Genomic DNA, 20,427 nt, shown 5'->3' on the forward strand with positions numbered 1-20,427 from the left:
AGCCACCCTACCCCCACCCCCGAAGTCTTCCTGTCTCTGCCTACCTCTCCATCTTCAATCCACTCTCTTCCTTGCACTTTTTAAAATGACCTTACTGTTTTTAAAAATTATTGACTTTTAAAATGAGATGCAATAAAATACACAGATCTTAAGTGTACAGTCTGATGGCTTTTGACAGATGTATACTCTCCTGTTACTATCACGAAAATCAAGATGGAGACTATTTCTGTATCCCAGAAATGTCCTTCTGGACCCTTTCCAGGTAACGCACCCACCCTCCATCCTCTGTACCCAGAGGCAACTGCTGTTCAGATTCTCGGACCATAAATTGGTTTTGCCTGATCTGGAATCTCACATGAACAGAACCATGCATTATGTCCTCTGCTGCGTCTGGCTTTTTTGGCTCAACGTTTATGCCTACGAGTTTCTGACATAGTGCTTTATACTTCAGTAGTTCTTTCCTTTTTATTTTTTAGTGATATTCTATTGCACTGAGGACTTTCATGAATCAAGTTGCTATAAACATTCTTGTACAAGAAGTTTTTTAGCTTTGGCTGCTCTTGGGCATTTACCTAGGAGCGAAATTGCTGGGTCATAGAGCAATGCAGGCTTATAACCTTGATCTTGTATGACAAGGCTCCAGCCGGACTCAATATTTTTAGTTCTTCAGAAGTGCCCACTCTCATTCTTGGGACTTCACGCTCTTCATCTGGGTAATTCTTAACCATCCCTCAGACCCCGACTTAGATGTTAGTTATGAAGGAGTCTTACCTGACTGCTACAGACATCTACCAGGTTCTCCCTGCTAGAAGCTCCCATAACATCCTGGTATTGAAACCTGATGCAAGGATGTATTTCAAATTTCTGTCTTCCTTCAAGCCTCTAACATCCATGGGGCACGTATGATGTCTCTGTGGTCCACAGCTAATAATTACACCTGATTCAGGCAGCACCCAGCACCAGCCTCATACATGCCGAGTACTCCATTAACATCTCTTGGATAGACGGGTGGATTGAAGGATGGGGAGACGAAATGCCTTGGATATGGATTAAGCTAGTCCAACGGTATTCAGACTGTCCTCTGTGGGATTATTATGGGCCTTCCTATCCCCTCGGAGACCACTGGGGTGGGGAGGATTGGGGAGATGGGGCTAAAGGGTCTGGGGACCTGGACCTCTCAGTCAGGTTCAATCAAATCATCTTGTTTATTTTAATCCAATTTATATATCACACTTCCATGTAATATTTCATTGGAAGCCAAAAATGCGTTTTTAAAAATAACTTTTAAAATCACCGATCTAGACTTGGGCTCCCAAACACAAATAACCTCAGGGGCCAGGAAAATAATGTCAATCAAGTAGGTGGGGGGGTTTGCATAACAGACACATAAACAGCCTGCACTTCCACAAGGAACTATGCTCTCATTTTCATTGAAACACACAGCCCACTCAACATAATGCTCATTTACCTATTTTGATGGTGTGGCTGCAGAAAACTGTTTATCCACAAAAAGAAAATAAAACAAACCCAAAACTAACATAGCTGGACAAATAAGATTATAAGTGGTGAATAGCGTTCATTTTTAGTACCAGTGGGACAATAGGGAGTGGTGGGGATTGTGTGCATGTCTAAAAGAGGAGGTTTCATTTCAGTTTCAGTCACTTGCTGCCATGGGATGTTTTGTGTGTGTGTGTGTGTGTGTTTGTGTTTGTGCGCGCTTGCGCATATGTGAAAGAGAGACAGAGACAGAGATAGACTCTCATTACTTTTAAATTTTGGTTTACACACACAGTATAGGACAAACAAAAACACGTCTGTGGATCAAGTAACAGTATAAAAGTCAAGCCATAACCTCCAAAACTAGTCCCAGCTGCTCAATAACAAAAATGCCAAAGCCCAGTCCCAGGGAGGTGAAATGACACTCCCAGTCCTAGCAGCTTGTTAGAGAAAGAATTAGGGTAAGGCTCCAGGCTTTTAAACTCCCAGTCTAATAATGCTGCTTCACCTCTCCCACTCACTGCAGTCACTCCTTTACCTACATGTACATGTAGAGGACATTTTTGGTGGCATCCTGGTACCATTCTCGCCTCCCCCCATTGTAATTGCACTGCCGTTTTGTTCAGGTGCTGCTTCCATCCCACCATGCACTCTATATCCCACGTGTTGATAGGGTAACGATCCCTTTCCCAGCGGCAGGACCATCCCATGCCCTGCAACAGTGATCGGTTCAGGAATCCGGATCTTCACCAATGAGCGTATGTCATTTGGCTGCCATGAGGGATAATTCCAAAGTGTGCATGTGATGCACTTTGGGCCAATGAGAGCTGAGTGATATTTGGGAAGAAATCTGAGCCTCTGAGTCAACCTCTAGTTCATCCTCTAGATGTCCCAGCATTCATTCACTCAACAACTATTTCTTAAGCAGCCTTTATGTGTTAATCATTGTTTTAGACACTGGCAATACAGAACACAGATTTCAAGTCATAGCAGGAAAGACAGAAAATAAGCAATTAAGGAAGTTACTCAGTGTCATGCAGTGTCAAGTATGATGGAAAATAATGCATGATGGAAGGAAACATGGTAAAGTAGAGATGGGTTGAGTGGGTACACATTTGTATAGGACAGGCAGAGTATGTTAATTTAAGACAGAAACAATCAGAGCCATTCTGCCATCATAAGGGAAGCAGCCTGGTGGTGATGCCATTACACAGAGGAGGACAAGACCAAGGGATCTTCAAGGAAAATGAACCAGAACTTCTAGATCAAGCTGATCCTGAAGTTCACATTGCTTCTAGAATACCAGGTACAAAATTTCCTTATGGGCTAAGTCAGTGGGAGTGTGTTGGTTTGTCTTGTCACCCGCAGTCAGAGGCATCTAAATAGTTACATATATGAAATGACATGTGGATAATTTAATGTCCTTGGGAGTTTTTAACCAGAAATTTCTTTCAAAAAGAGACACTAGCATTTGGTGTTTCATTCTCGCCATGACCCTCCAAGGGAGGTCCTATCCTTATTCCCAATTTTCCAAATTATGAAGCACAGGTTCAGAGACTCACGTGTCCAAAGTTGTTAGCAAGTGAACAGGTGAAGCAAGATTCCAATACACTTGACTGCAAATAAGCTGCCGAGTGTTTACCTTTCCTTTGCCGTGTCCTTCAAAGTGTAATTCTGTGCTTATTTGTCTGATTATTAGATGAAGGTCTGGTTCAAAACGAGCTGTGAACTCGGGAGCCAGAATCCTTTTGCGCCGACCTTGCTGCTCGCCGTCTGCCTGACGCAGAACAAGCGCTCAGTGAGGGGTATTCTTATTGAACGTGCAAAGGAGTAAGTGAAGGTCTTTAAACGGGTTTGGTGCTGGCTCTCAGACTGTCAGGAGGCAGACGAGTCAGCTCACAACCTGCATTAGTAGGCTCCATTAATTTGCTTTGAAAAGACCAATTGTCATTGATAAAGGACTGTTTAGTTTTCCAAGCAAGTCCTTTAAGGAGTGAAACATATAATGAATTTAAGAATTTGGAAGGTTGAAAATTATTTGTGAGGGCTTGATGGAAGCAGCTTCCAAATCACGGTCACAGCAGCACAGATTCTACCCGTGGGCGCGTGGGGGAGGCCCCAGGAAAACAAAGTTTAACTTCCGACGCTTCTAGGATGTCCCCTGTGGCCGTGTGATTGGGAAGAACAAATCTGACTCCATGTTAGACCTGCTCCTTTAGCTCTAACCCTGCGCTCTGTTTCCTGGGCTGGGTCCTGCTGGTTCTGCACCTTTTGTAAAAGAATGTTGCCTAGAGCCTGAAATATACGAGGGAGCCCATGCTCAAGGCTTTGACCTTTAAGGGTGCAACACTTTTCCATTCATAGAGAGATAGAAAGTTTCAGAACAGAGAATAACATTTGTCTTGTTGGAGGTTTACTGAAACATCGTGACCTGACCTAGGTGGGCAGCTGCAAGAACAAAGCATTCCAGGAAGAAGTGTGCAACACCTGACCACACCTCCTCCCCCTTTTAGTATAAAAGGAGCCTGAACTCTGACTTGGGGAAGACGGTTCTCCAGGACATTAGTCTGTCGTCCTCTCGGTCTGCCAGCTTTCTGAATAAAGTCAGAATTCCTTTCCCCAACGCCTTGTGTCATGATTTATTGGCCTGTTAAGCGGCGAGCAGGATCCGTTTGGACTGGTGACAGACAGAGGTGTCTGCACCACACAATCAACAGTCTTCCACCAGAAGATGGAAGCGGGAAAGGCCTGTGTGTGTTCCCGTGGCTGCTCAGCCAGCCGTGTTCACATTTTGTTCTTACTTCACTTCCAAACACTTAAACAAGCTAAAAATACTAACATACTGCGCTGTGTCATTTAATAATCAGAGCGTGGGTGTAATGCTATGTCACTTGTAGGACTGGGGACAGATGTTTGAAGGGAAGAGAAGTAAGGAAAAGTATCTTAAGTACCTCTTTTTGCTTAAAACCCTCCCGTGCACCTGGTTTCAGGGCTTCTCTTGGTCTTACCAAACATTCCCATGCAAAGATAAAGTAAGTTTTTTAAAAAAAGACTCTGGGACAACGGCACCCAGCATTTGGATGCAAAGTGGAATTGAATCCAGGGTAGCTCTAAGCTGCCTTCCAGTTTCTAAGGACCCAGGTGCTGTTTGCTAAGGCAACTGCATTTGGTCTCCGGAGAAGAGCAGCGTACGTAAGGTTCCCTGCACGTCACAGCTAGAAGTGTTTCTCGATTTCAATGGACCTCGGCGGTCACGTGTGCTGCATTTCACTGCCAAGTTCTGACGCAAGAGATAAGATGAGAATTCTTGTTACTTTTTTCTACCTTTTGCGTTTTCAAGACAGTAGGGATGGTTCACTAATGATTCGGAGCTCAGGAGGGCTCCCAGAGGGCACAGCGAATGGCTCCAGCAGCCACAAAAATGTACTCCTTGGCATATTTAAAATGTACAAAAGAGCAGGACTGACTGTTTGACAATCGGTATCAAATCTAAATGTTTTATGTAATTAAAAAAGAAACAAGAGACAAATACATCCTTGACTTGGTAATATTTATTCAATACTCTTGGAATTAGCAAGAATCAGAAGCAGCACATATCAACCAAGTACAGCCACAAAAATGTCCTGGATATAAATAAAGATGCACTATGAGAAATACTCACTACTGAGGGAATCAGTACGCTCTCAACGTTTACTACCTCTTAGCGAGGAACCACTTCAACGCAAATTTAATTTACTCATAATATAAAAACCTTGACCGGTGAAAGAAAGTACAGATTCCATTTGATCATCATTTGCCTCACGAGGCCCTTTCCTCAGGTATGTTTTCAAGGCCTAGCTTCACAACCGTTACAGAAATGACAACAAAACAAAACAAAACAAAACAAAAACACACAAACTCAAAAGAATGTTTCCGGTTTCTGCAAGGTTCAACAAACCAGTGCAGAAATAAGTGACTTACCCATGCACAGGATAAGGCAAAGGCTAATTTCATTCGGGTTAAGAATAATAAATTGAACTAGTTTCTTTTTCACAGAACAAACATTTCGGGCTTCTCTTTAAGTTACGGGTATACGGTATTATGGTTCATACTCTACATGGGTTTCCTAACTCTACTCAGAAAGCTGGCACTCACACGTCACACAGAAGCTTCTCCTGGATGAGACCGACCCTGTAACAACCGCAGAGTCAGTCTGGGATTCCTGATCGGGTCTACCACGGAAAGCGCACACGCTAGTCCAAGCACACAGCTTAGAGCGCTGGACGTACATTAACACGTAGTCTATGGGTTTCACAAATTCCTTTTTTAAAATATTTCCTTTCAAACTAAAAGCTGCAGAAAATTAGTTCTTAAACAGTCTACCGAAAACTCTTGAGCAGCTACCGTTTTAAATTTCTTAAGCTTTTTATTTTCTTAAAAATATTTAAATGAGTGTCGTAGCCCATCTTTTTGAAAAATAATCCCCAGAAAAGATTACAAATCCTTTGTTTTGATCAGTGTGACCAAGGGTTTGTCATCAGGGCTGTAATCCTCGTAGGCGATGGGAGTCACATCGTACATCGCAGGCCGGGATTTCTTCCCAAACCTGCAATCACAGGGAGGGGGGAGTCTGGTTAGAGAAATATCGGCTTTCAAGTCCTATTAAAGGCAAGGGGTGAGGATAACTTACATGCAAGAATCGAATGGGACCATAGAAACACTCTAAAGCACACCGTCTAGCAGGTCCAGGAATGTAAGACTTCCTGATATTAGCATCGAGTGAGTATAAATATTAGTCTTCAGTGTGGGCGGCAGAAATGGATTTCACAAAACCTCGAGTCCAAATACATATTGCAGCTTGTAGGCGAAATCTTGGGAAAGCAGTCAGGCGTGACAGCTCTCCAATAGGCTTTAAGAAAAGTGGATCGATCTGTCTTTCTCGTCTCAGACCCATAACGATTTGGAGAGGCAAGTTTATTTTACACCCGCTCTAGTGCCTGGAATGCAGAAAGCGGGGCGGGTCTCCCAGGACTGCGGACAGCCTCTCCCATGGGACTTGCAGGAGGGCTGCAAGGGCTCAGAGGCCACCTGAGGTCCCAAGACGAGGGAAACTGGCTTCAAATAAGGAGGTGTTAGCTCACATTCTGTGCGGGCTCCTCCCAACCGATCCCACCCACCCACCCACCACTCCCCAACCCCCGTGTACACACAAGCCATTGTTTCTCCCCTGAGCACAAAGCCATTGTTCCAACAGACTTGCACATCTCAAAAGCCCCTTGACAGCAGGACTGAAACGCAGAAGCCAGGAGTGTCAAAATCCAACTTCAGGACTTCCTGCCAAACCGGTGTTAAAATGACGATTATTAAAATAAAGCCAATTCACCTTCTGCGTGGTCTCTTCTTGGTCAAGACCTCACCTTCCCTAAGGGCCCCTCGAGTGTAGTATGATTTAAACAGTCCTCCACGCTAGGCCACCACTGCTCCTCCCTTCCAGGGACAACATATTTTTAACTGTTTCAAGCCCAATGAGGCCGTTAAAAAAGAAGTTTTCAGAGGATTGCCGGGATGAGCCCTCAAGGACATCTCAGGGCTACTGACCATGGCTTTAATCCCATCTCCCCATCTTTCCTGTCTCTTGCCTTGAGATTTTGGAAAGTCTGTCTTCTCACGTACAGAGGTGAGAAACCAAGTGGGAAGTGAGAAAACGTTGCGTTCTTCGAGTGATCTTTCATTTGTAAACATCCATCAATCTTGTGTTCCAATTCGCTTGAGATTAACTAGTCTTCAGGAGTCAAAGGCACAAACCAGGCCAGATGGGCACAAGGCAAAGTGCAAAGATAAAGACCGAAAGCCACCTAGGAACCACAGCTCTTGGGCAATATCAAAAAGCTTCAGTAAAATCATGCCTAAAATGTCAGCCTCGCTGAAGGTCCTGGGTTGTGTAGGCACAACTGGGGGCAGGTCTCCAGCCTGCGGTCTGTTTATCTAAACTGACTGAGATCTGCATCACCTGAGAACAGGAAAAGGGCAACAATGTAAAAGCCAACTGGATCTTAACACTGTCTCCCAAGTCTCCCATTTCAGAGGCTACTTTAAGGAGCAAGTATGTTGACAATATATTTCTCATAAAATAGCTAGATACATTGGTAACAACATACCACTAATAATATTAATTTACTTAATTTAAAAAATCAGGCAGTCCCAGTGTAAACCTCTCTGTGTCCAAACATGGCAGCCATGGGATGGCTTCCCGTGGGAATGCCTATGGGAAGGGTCAGGAAATCACATAGCCTATTACTCAATTGTTTGGCCCAAAGGAAACATCCAAGCAACCTAACAAGTTGCATACATGTTTAAAATCACCATTTTTTTTTTTATATGATTCCTGTTTTCTTCAGAAGAATCTGTCTCCTCCAAATCTAGAAAGTTAAATGCCTCCACATTATGCAATCCATCAACATGCTATATTTTAAATCTTAAATTGCTGTCATGGAGCTGAACATTGATAAAACAGGTCTGAGGATGAGTGTTCCAGATCTACGGGGTGCAACAAGGCCAGGGCTGAAATCACTCAACGGCCGCCGCGTGTGCACTGTACACACGCAAAGCCAACTGAAGGACAAAGAGTATCGCTTTGTGTCCAAATGGGAAACTCAGCCACGTGCATGGCGCTCATGAGATCGACGCCAGGCAGGATGGGTCATCCAGTATAATGCTGGATAGAGGTGACCTGGTTAAAGCAGGACTAACACGCCCAGCGCCATCCTGGAGCTGGATCCCTTGCACTGTGACTTAGCCAGCTGCTGAGAAGCCTGTGTAGATTCCACAGGTGAGATACAGAGGTCTCCACCCGTATTCAGTAGCTGCCTTATGGAGGCTGAAGTCGTTTAAAAAACACAGTAAAATGAAACCAGCCTCTCCTCAAATTGCCCACACTTCGCACAAAACGAATGTGCATTCAGACTTAAATCTACAACACTACCAGCTTTTTCCATTTCCCTTGGTTCTCAGAATTGGGTGGATGTGAAGAAATCAGCTCACACCTACAGAATTCCATTTTAAACCCTCAGGCACTAAACCAAGGTGAGAGCTTGCCTATGTTATGGAAGGGAGTTTCTGTGCAACTGTTCCTTTTTTTAAACAACATACTGTTTTTCCTTATACTAAAGGGACATTTTCATTGGGGGAAAAAAAGATTGGAAGTTAGAGAAAATTATAATGTCCACCAGGGATTAACAAACAACAGCCTGCAAGCCAATGACAGCCTGTTGCCTGTTTTTTGTTAAATAAAGTTTTATTGGAACACAGTTGTGCCCATTCATATTGCCTCTGGTGCTTTCGCACTACAAAGGCAGAGCTGGGTGCTCATGGAGATCCAGAGACCATATGCCCACAAAATCTGAAATATTTTGCATGAAGACTATAAAAATGATCCATTGTCCCTCTCTCCAAAGGATTTAGCCTCGTATCTGCCCATGTTAACCATCATCGAAGAACGAACGGAAGGTGTAGCAGCCTTGCTATCAGTGTTACTGACAGCTCCAACATCGTATCTGGTGACCAGTCTTGTCCACTAGATCTTACTAAAGAAACAAAAGATAGTGCAACCAGTTATGAGGGTGGTCAAAGCATGTACATTTTTCTAGTCCATATTCCCTAGGAAGCCAACAGCTAAACAGTGCCACAGAGACAGTCAGGTGGGTATGACCTTTAAGAAGGCCCACATGGGAGATGCTATTTGAGAAACAGCAACTCTGTCCTTTCACAGCTCCCGTTTGTTTGTTTGCTTATTTGTTTTCCGTGATCAGGCACTTAGAGCTGGTGGAGCAGTGACCAGTCAGCAAGAGATGTGACCTCAGATGCAGAACTTGGCAAGCCGTGGCTCCACCCCTGCCTGTCAGTCACAAAGTCTCCCCAGCCTGAGTGTAAGCAAAGCAGCTGTAGACCACATGACTCAGGATGGGAGAGAGAGGCGGCACCAGCGCCAGCTGATGCTGACGTCAGAGTCACCAGGCACTTCCTGGGTCACCGGTGACTGTCACAGATGACCTACGCGGTCTTCGTCTCCTGCAGCTGCTGAGCTGCGGTCACTCTGACCCAACGTCACCACCAGGCTAGCGGCGGGGAGGCAGGCCAGGAAACGGACGTTAGCTATCGGCCGCTGCTGAAAGCTAGGAGGAGGGGAATAGCAAAAAGACTAAATCTTTGTCAGCGCCTTTCCAGGGTTTCTAGGAAAGGGGATCAAAAGAGCCAACCAGCCAGAGACCCGGCCAGGGCCTCTAGAGAGCCACACTGTAGAAAGCACAGGTCAGAGCTGAATAAACGTTTGGACAGGAATGTTCCCAGATATTTGGGAAGGTATTGTATTAACGTCAATGGTTTTATCTGCAATCACTGGTGCATGCAGGAGCTTGTTGGTTAGGAATCCTGCAGTAAATATTTTTGATAAAAATCAGTACCAAATAAGAAACAGGTTTTCAAGTGCTTTTAAGTTTATCCTTTCCTTCCAAAAGTATTCAGTTAAATATCTTCCCAGAGAGCTATATAAGCAGAAAGCCCAGAAGAATCTATCTTAAACTATTCCAAGACTGAGATAAAATACTCTTTCTCTTGAATGCAAAAGGACCTTAGCCAGAGATTCCTCCGGGGTAGGGTTGGGGAGAGGGAATCTGATTCCCTGGGTCTCCCAATACATCCCAGTAAAGAGCCATGGATTCTGTTCCTTCCTGGTGATCTAAGCCCCTCCGGGAAGACTTCTGAGCAACAAAGGAATTTGTTTATTCTCTTCTTCTTTTCATATTCTCTGTGTCTCCCTGGAAGGCAGGTTTGGGTTTTTGCTTCCCTTGGACTCACTCCAAGATCTGAGTCTTGGGTTTGGGGGCTTCCTTTTGGAAGAAAGCTAATGTCTTGAACATCTGAGCTTCTATGCCCCTCAGACAGAATTTGGATCTGCTTGTGTCTTGATCAGTATCAATACATGATGTCCCAAGAAAGTTTATGCAACTAATAGTTCCCCGACGCCCAGTCTTAAGACACTAAGCTCAGCCCACTTTTTGCTACAAGACACTGACTCTCTGAATTCTAGGCTTTAGATTGTTGTGCCAATTAAAGGAAGAGATGGTATTTTTTGACACACATAAAAATAGTAAATATTCCTTGCAAAAATCAACAAAATTAGGTTAGCTAATTTTTTTCCACGGTGTAGTAGATCTCGAGAAGTAAATCTGATGTTATCTGTTTATGCAATCCTATAATATTTGTAATTTAATTTGTCATAACTTTAAGGAGATGATTATCCTTTCCTACAGTTGAGGGAACTGCGTTTGTGGAAGGTTAAATCATCTGTCTAAAGTACAGTCAGGTAATGGAGCAGCTGGACTTCACGATTTACCTCAGACACATGAACTCACGCTCTTACTGCAACACCAGACTAACTCCTGTCTCTCCGGGAGTCTTTCCCACAGAAGAAGACACAAGTTTGTTTAATATGAACTCTAACAGCAGAATGATTGCTGACTTTAAGTAAGCCCTCAAATCAAATAGAATAATTTCCATCCACCACTGACTGTTTGAAGAACAACAAAGCTGAAGAGATTCCAAAAAGAAATCCTCGAAAAAATATTTCATACACAGTGATTAAAACTCAGATATTTACAGCACAGGTAACCACAAATTCATTTAGAATGACTGTATTCAATGAAAACAGAAAGCTAGCAGCAAATTAAAGGGGTTTGCTTATAAATCGGTCTAATTTTTGACCCCCTCAATACTACCTTGAACTCGTGTTTTATTCTCTGAAATCCTCCTTGCAGATGTAAAGTCCTGTTCATAATCTAACCTGGGACCGAGAATGCACATGTGAACGCAGCACCTCCCCTCCTCCTCCTCCCGCCGCCCACCTGGCATGCCGGATGGAGGCGATGGCGTTGCTGAATTCGCTGTCAATGCTGCGACAGTTGTAGAACTCCTCGTAGGCCGGCCTGGAGGAGCCCTGGTACTCGATGCGGCTGATTCGGCAAATCCCCACAATCAGGATGATCAGCATCAGGATGAAGGCCACGCAGAGGGCGCCGATGATGATGTAGAGGGAGTGCCGGGGCATGCTGCTGAGACTCTCGGCCATGTGCCCGGACTTCCACTGCAGGTCTGGAGGCGAAATAAGCACATGGCTGGATATGAGTTCTGGCCTTTTGAATGGGAAGGACTTTCCTGTCGTCCCATTGGGAACTTAAAATATAAAGGGCAGTCCAAATCGGGAAAAATGATTTTCTATGAATAATCCAGAACCAGGGGTAATATCCTTAATATACAAGAACCTCTTATAAATCATTAAGAAAAACCAACAACACGCCATGAAAAGATGGGCAAAGAATATAAAAAGGAACCCACCAAAGAAACACAAGTAGAAAACTGTTTAGCTTCATACTTATTGTTTTAAAATGCAATTCGTATATCAGCTCCCAAACATTATTTGCAAATTTTGATGACCACAGTTGACAAGGGTACAGAAATGGGGACTGTGTGAATTGATAAACAACCCCTGTGTGGACTCAACGGAGTTATCCTTGGACACAGAAATTACAATTTTCAGAGTTTATGCTGGGGAAATGGTCCTGTAAATGCATAAAGCCCTACATACAAGGCTGTTCATTTCAGCCACACAATTTTTAAACGCTAGAATATCAACCATGACACGTTTAGAAAAAAGTTCAGAAATAAGCAGACATCCATGTCATCCAATTCATCACTCATTAATCAATGCTCATATTTGACCTTCTTTAGCTTTTTTAGATTTTTTTAAAGAAATAAAATGTTGCAGATGTACCTGGAGTCCCTCAACCCCAAGTTCTCTCTCCACCCCACCAACAGATAATACAATTCATAAAAGTGGAAAAATGGGAAACAACCTAAATATTCAACTCTTAGCGAGACAGTGAGAGAGTCGTCAAATAGCAGAAGAACGAAAGGAGGCTCCAAACAGAACCTGGTTGTGTAGCACAAGCACACAGGAGCTTAAAATGTCTAACTACACACTGAAAAGCTCAGGGTGGAGTGGTAAGAATGATGCACATTTGCTGTTTTCTTACTCTGCTGAGCTTTTTTGAAAATATCGCATTTAATCATCAGAACCTCCAGAAGATATATTATTTTTTCTCCCCACTTTATAGACAAAGCCTAGGAAGCTGATGTCACTTCCTGGGTGAGCATGTTGTCAGCAAGTCTAGGACCAAGTGCTTAGCCTCTGCCTTCCACCTCCATGTGCTAACAGCAGTGGTCTCTGACAGGCAGGATGACAAGTGATTTTTGTTTCCTTATTTACACTTCTCAGTCTTTTCCAGCTTTTAAAAAAAGAATACTATAACAATAATAAAAAAATAAGCAATAAGTCATTTGAAGAAAACACCCATAAGATTATCTGCCAGCTTAACTAGTGGAAGGAGTGTGAGCCTTGGGACCACACCAACCTTGCTTTCAATCCCAGCTGCACCATTTACTTGACCTCCTAACTCAGTTTCTTCATTTATAAGATGAAAATTGCAACATATACCCTATGGGCTTGCTGTGAACATAAGTTAGAAAACATGTAAAGAAAAGTAAGGCACTGCCAGGCACATGGTGGGTGGTCCCTAAGGAGGAGCAGCTGTGGTGGTAGAAGAGGGAAGGATACAGAGAAGGAGGATGCTGTCCTCGGAGGCACACACTCTGAGCTGAGGATCGTTGAGCATTACCCTGTTCCCGTTCAAAAAACACCAGCCTGTAAGGGCAGGAAAAGAATCGAAGGATGGGATATAATCTCTGTGTCTGGCACAGATCAAGAGTGTCAAATTATGTCCCCTTTACAGATGTGCATACCAGATAACATGACCAGGACTTGAAAGGAAGCTGTGAGAATTTAAAAGAGCTAGGAAAGACCAAAGCAAAGCTAAACTCACGTGGAAAAGAGGATGCCTTCCCTATTTGACTCACACTCCCACCTGCGCCACCACCACCTCCAGGCCATCATCTCCACATTAGGACTCCCGGTGCCTGGAAATGGGATTCAGGGGTGGGTGGGAATGGGCCTGTCTTCCTGCGAAACCCTTAGGACTGTTTCCATTGAGAGTATTTGTGACCTCGGGGTACTCATATTGTCATCTTAGTGACATCTTCAGTCACCCTGGAATCTCAGAATCAGCTGCTCTTTACCTTGAAAAGTCAGGATCTGCAGAAGAGCACAGGTACACATGCAAGCAAAGATCCGAGTGTGCAGACCCTCTTCCTAGAGCCTAACGGAAAACCGACCCATGCCCTGAGCCCAGTGGTTCCTGAGAGTTGGAGAAGGGACACAAGAAGTGACTTCTGAGTTTGGGTCCAGACCTTCTGACTCCTGGGTTTTTCACCAAGGACCCTGGAGTCTGGTTCTGCCTTTCGAGCCTGCCTGCCTGAGTTCACAGAGCCAATGGAGCGGTAAGACTGACCATTAGTGCGTTCACCACTCCGTTGAGCCAACTCACATACAGGCAGATAGACTGACATAAATCACTGCAAATACGTGGTCAAGATGGAAGAGGGAGTGTTTTGTGAAACCAAAACGAAGACTCAATCCCCAAACTGGCAGCCATTGCACTTGGCAGCACCAGGTGCACATGGAGAGAGACCACTCATTCTTCCGGCTGAAAGAGAAGCATGACTCACATGATTTCCAAGTATTTCGACATTCTCTGAAAAATTCAGTTGTAGGCTGCAGCCCAAGGCTCACGGAGTATGCTGGAACACCCACTGAGCGAGGGCAGCCAATACCATCTCTCCCCCGGCCTGGTAGTGGGCTCAGATCTGATTATAGGGTGGGGCCGCACGGGCTCTTGATGAATTCTTACAGTTGATGCACACTTCCGTGTGCTTACACATCACGCAGATTGTGGACACACAGCCAGTGCACAAGCGCACAGCCATCACAGTGGGAAAACAACTGTGCTGGGTTACGTGCTCGGCACGCTGTCCCGGGCCTGGTGAGCTGCCTAAACCATATGCATCTCTGACCATCTGGTCTATTTCCCCAATGTCTGAATTCCAAGCTGTTTGGACTTTTGGGAACACTTTCTCAAAACTTCTCCTAAAACCTCTGCTTCTCCCCTCCACCCTGCTCTTTGCTTTTTCTACCTGTCATCTAAAACTTGTCTGATAAGTGAAGGTGGCTGCTTTACACACTAATTGGGTTGGTAGCCAGGCTGGATCAGAATAAATCCAGCATTCAGACTGCGAGGCAGCAAATGTATCTCTCTGCACCAGGTGGCCGCAGCTGCCATCTCCCAGTCCAGGCGCTACCGTCATAAGTCATCGCTCTGCCGCATCCTGGGGGGCCCAGTGCATGAATCATGTACTATGTTGGCTGCAGCATGGCTCAGGGAAGAATCACACACCAGAGCATGCTGGATGGAACGACCTCATCAGCCCCAGCAGGTGCACGACCGGGAACACGTGCACACGAACTGTTCAGGAAAAATGTCACCCTTCTGGGTCGGAGGGAGCATCTGTATTTCAGTTTAAACCCACTCTGTCCGAGGTTTTGGATTTTCTAAAGTGCTTTCACATTTAACGTCACAATTGGTCCTAAAATATGAGCTACATAGTGGCTGGACTTGACCGAAATAGGGGCTGGACTCAGAGCCTTTGCTCAAGGTGAAACAGGCAGTCAGTGGCCAGAGGGTAAAACCAGACCCACCAAGCAACTCCACTCCACCAAAAAGAAACTTCATTTGATTTACAAATTTCATTCTAAAATACATTTCCCGTATCTGTTTTTTCACTTACCCAGGTGTATCTAGCTAGACTACTTAATTTGTCCACCTATGTTACTTAAAAAGTGTTTGTTTTTTTTTTTGTAGATGTCACTTAGAGAGTTAGATAATTTTTTGAACCATCTGTTGCCTAGTTCAACTGTGAGGAGGGACTTCAGATTTATTTATGCTTTCTAAAGCTAAAAGTTAGCTGGACAATCAAAGCAGTCAATGAGACTGAAAAAAGGTAACACCCTCGTTAATCTTCAGTAGCGGCAGGAGAGGAGGGGATGGAAGGAACAGCTCCTCTCCCTCCTAGCAATCCTGTCACTGAACAAACATTGATAAGCACCTACTGTGTGTCAGGCATTGTGCTGGGTGCCTGGGATAAGGAGTAAGGGAAGACTGAGAGAAAAGTGGGCTCACGGGTCCCCCAATCTTTTCAGGGTCGTGGAAGTCTCAGTGTGCTGAGACGTGGGGGACCAGCTCAGTGGTGCCGCAGGAGAGGACAAGGGATGCTCCACCTAACTGGGGAATCAGCGATTAGGACCTACAATCCTAATAATAACCTGGCTCAAAACACTTAATAAGTAATGTTTTCCATAGTGCAGACTGTGGAAATCATTACATTGGGGCCAGGCCACATTAGAAAAAAAAAGTTTAGAAAAATGATATAAAAGTGTGTGATGCTTATAAAGTATTACTTCGTATTTCATGTGTGTGAGAGACTGAACGTCATGTGTAGCCCCAAGATGCAAAATACATTTCTTACTGTGGGTTGCAACAAAAGGCCTGAAGAACACCTCCCTGTGCTGTGAGCATCTCTATGCTGTGGGTACGCATCAGTATCTTTGGGCAGGGAGGGAGAGTCCCTTCATGGAATACCTGTATCTACCTTGGAATGGAAAGATTGAAGTCTAATTATATCGACAAAACTACATATCTATAAGTTGCCTGTCATCCTAAAATATTTGGTACTTTTAGAAAATTAGTAGTTATCTCAAAAACATCTAATTTATCAATATTCCATCAAGGCAGGGAAACTTCACTCTGAGCAGGTATCCAGAGGCTGCCAGCAGCTCAAAGAGAATGACAGCTGGTGACAGTAATTAAGGCAACCATTTATTGAGCAAATACTACGAACCAGGCACTGAACTGTATCGTTTACAGTTATTACCCCATTTATCAAGGCTTGAGGCTCAGAGCTCTAACAAGAATAAGTCCCTGAGCTGCGGTTTGAAACCAGGGCCGCAGAACTCCACAATGACCTTCTTCCCATTCAATCAGGCTGCCTCGCCTGCATCTAGCCCCAGTCACTCCCCAGAGGTAAGCGGAGGATGCCGTCAGGGGTGTTGAAAGTATTTAATAAGGTAAGTATGGATTAAAGAGGATTTTCGAGTCAACCTTGGGCCCCAGCACCATCGCTTTCAAGAGGAAGATTTTTGTTGGCTAAGAGTCAGTACGTAAGCAAATCCTTGTGAAAAATTAAAGGACCCCTTAATTTGGCTATTCCATTTTCGAGATTTATCCTCCTGATAATTCTCACACAGGTATTACATAAACGAGAATTTTCACTCTACTATTGGTTTTAATACCAAAAACCTGAAAACGGGTTATCTGACTACCAGCAGGGGTCTGATTAAGTAAATTATAGAACATCTGAAAAATGGAAATACCATGTGGTGTTAAAAAATTGAGGAAGATCTGCATAAACCCACATGGGAAAACAGCCAAGATATATAATTAAGCATGAAGGCAAGATGCTGAGCAGTATGTATAGAATAGTCCCATTAGTACAAAGAAAAAATGGGACATATAGTGACTGAAAGCAACTGGAAGAATCCACAATAAATGACTAACAGTTGCTACCTCTGGGGAGTGAAGTGGGGGTCTCGATGGGGAGGAAGATTAAATTTGATTCTTAAAAATTCTAGTTTATACAAAAATGAGAACCAAAGAACTGAATCTATTTGTATCATAAAGACTGCTCATACAGCATAATTGTCTGATGGGCTTTTTCGGCCTTTATAGAAACAAAAAGACAACCTACGGAATGGGAGAAGATATTTGCAAATGATCCAACTGACAAGGGCTTAATTTCCAGAATATACAACCAGCTCATACAATTCAATAACAACAACAACAACAGAACAAACAACCCAATCCAAAAATGGGCAGAACACCCAAACAAACATTTCTCCAGTGAAGACACACAAACAGCCAATAGGCACATGAAAAGATGCTCACAATTGCTAATTATCAGAGAAATGCAAATCAGAACTACAGTGAGCTATCAGCTCACACCAGTCAGAACGGCCGTCATTCAAAAGTCCACAAACAATAAATGCTGGAGAGGGTGTGGAGAAAAGGGAACCTTCCTACACTGCTGGTGGGAATGCAGTTTGGTGCAGCCATTATGGAAAACAGTATGGAGATTCCTCAAAAAACTAAAGATAGACTCACCCTATGATCCAGCAATCCCACTCCTGGGCATATACCTGGAGGGAATTCTAATTCAAAAAGATACATGCATTCCAATGTTCACAGCAGCACTAGATACAATAGCCAAGACATGGAAACAGCCTAAATGTCCATCAACAGATGATCGGATAAAGAACTCATGATATAGTTATACAATGGAATACTACTGAGCCGTAAAAAGGAATGAAATAATGCCATTTGGATGGACCTGGAGATTATCATATTAAGTGAAGTAAGGCAGAAAGAGAAAGAAAAATACCATATGATATTATGTATATGTGGAATCAAAAAAAAAAAAGATACAAATGAACTTATTTACAAAATGGAGACAAACTCACTGACATAGAAAACAAAACTGTGGTTACTGGATGGGAAAGGGTGAGGAGTGGAAGGATAAATTGGGAGTTTGGGATTTGCAGATGCAAATGCATCTGCATTTTCCGTATGCATCTGCAAGGTCCTACTGTAGAGCACAATACTGTGTAATAGCCTATAGTGAAAAAGAATTGGAAAAGGAATACACGTGTATAACTGAATCACTGTGTTGTACACCAGAAACTAACATGACATTATAAATCATCTATACTTCAATCAATCAATCAATCAATCAATATCCCTATAAGGAAAAAAAAAAGAACTTTTAGTTTACAAAACAATGAAAACCCAGTTCCAGGGCAGTTCTTATTTTCACATCAATCCTAGTTAGACACATTATTTTAATATACAAAACCCTGATCCTGGCATTGTCAAATTTCTGTGAAGGCATCTTTAGAGAACACTTTGCTCTAAGCAGCTCAACACGTTTTTCAGATTTTCTTTTATGCTCCAGGCAATTGATGGAACCGAAGACGTTTGTAGACACGAAGACATAGATGCAAAATGAATGTACATTTTGTGCAGGTTTTTTTTTTTTACACTTTCAACACAAAGACTAGCGTCTTTGATATGCTTCTAACGCTTCTCTGTTGAGCACAATTTTGGCTGTATTTAGCATCAGTGAACTCTGGATGACATCTGCACAGTCTCATCCTGATGGAAAGGCTGGATTCCGACTCCGGAAGGAGTGGGAGCTGCACAGCGCAGCGAGCAGAAGCATGCACGCACATGGGGCTCGGGAGGCGCGGCTGACTCGGGGTACCCTCTGGGCCTCACTGCCTCACTTGTGAGTGGCAGGGGCCTGGCTGGGCCTGATCAGCATCCTCTTCTTGCTGAAGGAAAATGTAATGGTAAATACCAGTGGCTGAGCCGCAGAAATACTTACGGATTTCACAGTTTGCTCCCACCCAGCCGTGGGGGCAGTGGCAGGTATAACCATTGGGCTGGTCCAGGCAGGTACCCGCGTGATGGCAGGGGTTACTGTCACACTCATTTATGTCAATGTCACACTCTTCACCTAAGGAGATAAAGGTTGGGGGGAAAGGCAGCAGTGAGACAGCTGGAGGCCCTGGCGGTCCCCATCACTTCTCCAGCTAAGCACAGATCGAAGTCTGGGGTCGTGATCTCCAGCAATGCAGCCCCACTTGTTGTTTGTATACAGTGCAGAACTGTCCCCAAATTTTACTTAAGTGAAAACTAAAAATGAAAAAAAAAATGACATTGGTGAAAAGAATCTCCTTTAATCTACTGAATTTGTCTGATTCCCACGTCCAAATAAACCTTTCAAGTTTTATTGCAGAAACAAACTTGGGTTCCTGATTTCATTAAACCTATTTTGTTTTGGCTTGAGTCAGCTGAGTCTTCTTATTTATTTTTCTGAAACCTCAGAAAGCCAAAAACTCACAGTTTATGATTTTATTATTTGGTAGCCAAGTGACTGTGTGAGTCTGGACATCGGACTACTTTCTGGGTAATTCTAGGGCACAGCTGCATGCCTAGCCTGAGTCAATTATGAGAACGTTCTCCTCTTTCCAAATCCCTAGATATGCTTCTGGGAGGGACTGAAATGTTGAGGGAGAACATCAAGCCCACTTAAGGAAGGACAGTTGTGACGTCTGGGGTGAGCCCTGCCTCACGTCATCTCCCCGGGAAACGGTGCCCAGGGAAGCTCACACCCCTCCCCGAGGTCCATCCCCCATAGTGAACACTGTGACCTGGGGCTCCTGATCCTGCTACACTCAACATTTTGGGGCATTCTTGCCCCTCTCAGAGAAAGCCTGGTTTAAACTTACAAACCAGAAAACGGGCTGATGGCACGGTGGTCCAAAGAACAACTTACAGGAAACAGCTCGTTATTAGATGTTACACACGAACAAAGCCACCTTCGTGTGATTCTAAAGCCATACTGTGAGTCCATACAAAATAGGTACCCCTCTTAAAAGACATCACATCAAAGCTGAAGAGAGGATGCTTCAAATTGAGGCAATCTGTCTTTAAAGTTTGAAAATGAGAAAAAGCAAAATTTTCCATGTAGTTCCATTTGCTTAGATAAATGTAGAAAACGATATTAAAAAAAAAAGAAAAAGAAAACTCCTAGTACCGCTCCAAGCTCATCTGCTTCCCCAGGAAGCCCTCCGCCCCCAAGAAGGGAGACAGCTCTGCTGAGGAGCTCACGTTGGCCACCCAGCTGACGGGATCAGTCACGCCCGTATGAAATGCCTACAGGAAGGAAAGGCCAGAGTCATCACAGAGGAGGAAGAGAACGTCAAGGCGTTTGCCAGCCTCCGCATGGCCCGTGCCAACGCCCGGCTTTTTGGCATCTGGGCGAAAAGGGTCA

General features: G+C 44.0%; 1 protein-coding gene across 2 annotated transcripts in view; it reads right to left on the reverse strand.

The window, feature by feature from the left end:
• Window positions 1–5,030: 5,030 nt before the first annotated feature.
• DNER (delta/notch like EGF repeat containing) overlaps window positions 5,031–20,427 on the reverse strand; it is a 264,365-nt gene continuing 248,968 nt past the window's right edge. For both annotated transcript variants that reach the window (XM_074364443.1, XM_074364442.1), the window contains exons 11-13: window positions 18,976–19,107; window positions 11,376–11,622; window positions 5,031–6,082 (exon numbers count right to left, since the gene is read on the reverse strand). In XM_074364443.1, coding sequence (XP_074220544.1) covers window positions 5,971–6,082; window positions 11,376–11,622; window positions 18,976–19,107 — 491 coding nt within the window. In that variant the 3' untranslated portion in view covers window positions 5,031–5,970. The remainder of the gene's footprint in view (window positions 6,083–11,375; window positions 11,623–18,975; window positions 19,108–20,427) is intronic.

This window comes from Camelus bactrianus, chromosome 5 (assembly GCF_048773025.1).
Source record: "Camelus bactrianus isolate YW-2024 breed Bactrian camel chromosome 5, ASM4877302v1, whole genome shotgun sequence".
Lineage (NCBI taxonomy): Eukaryota > Metazoa > Chordata > Mammalia > Artiodactyla > Camelidae > Camelus > Camelus bactrianus.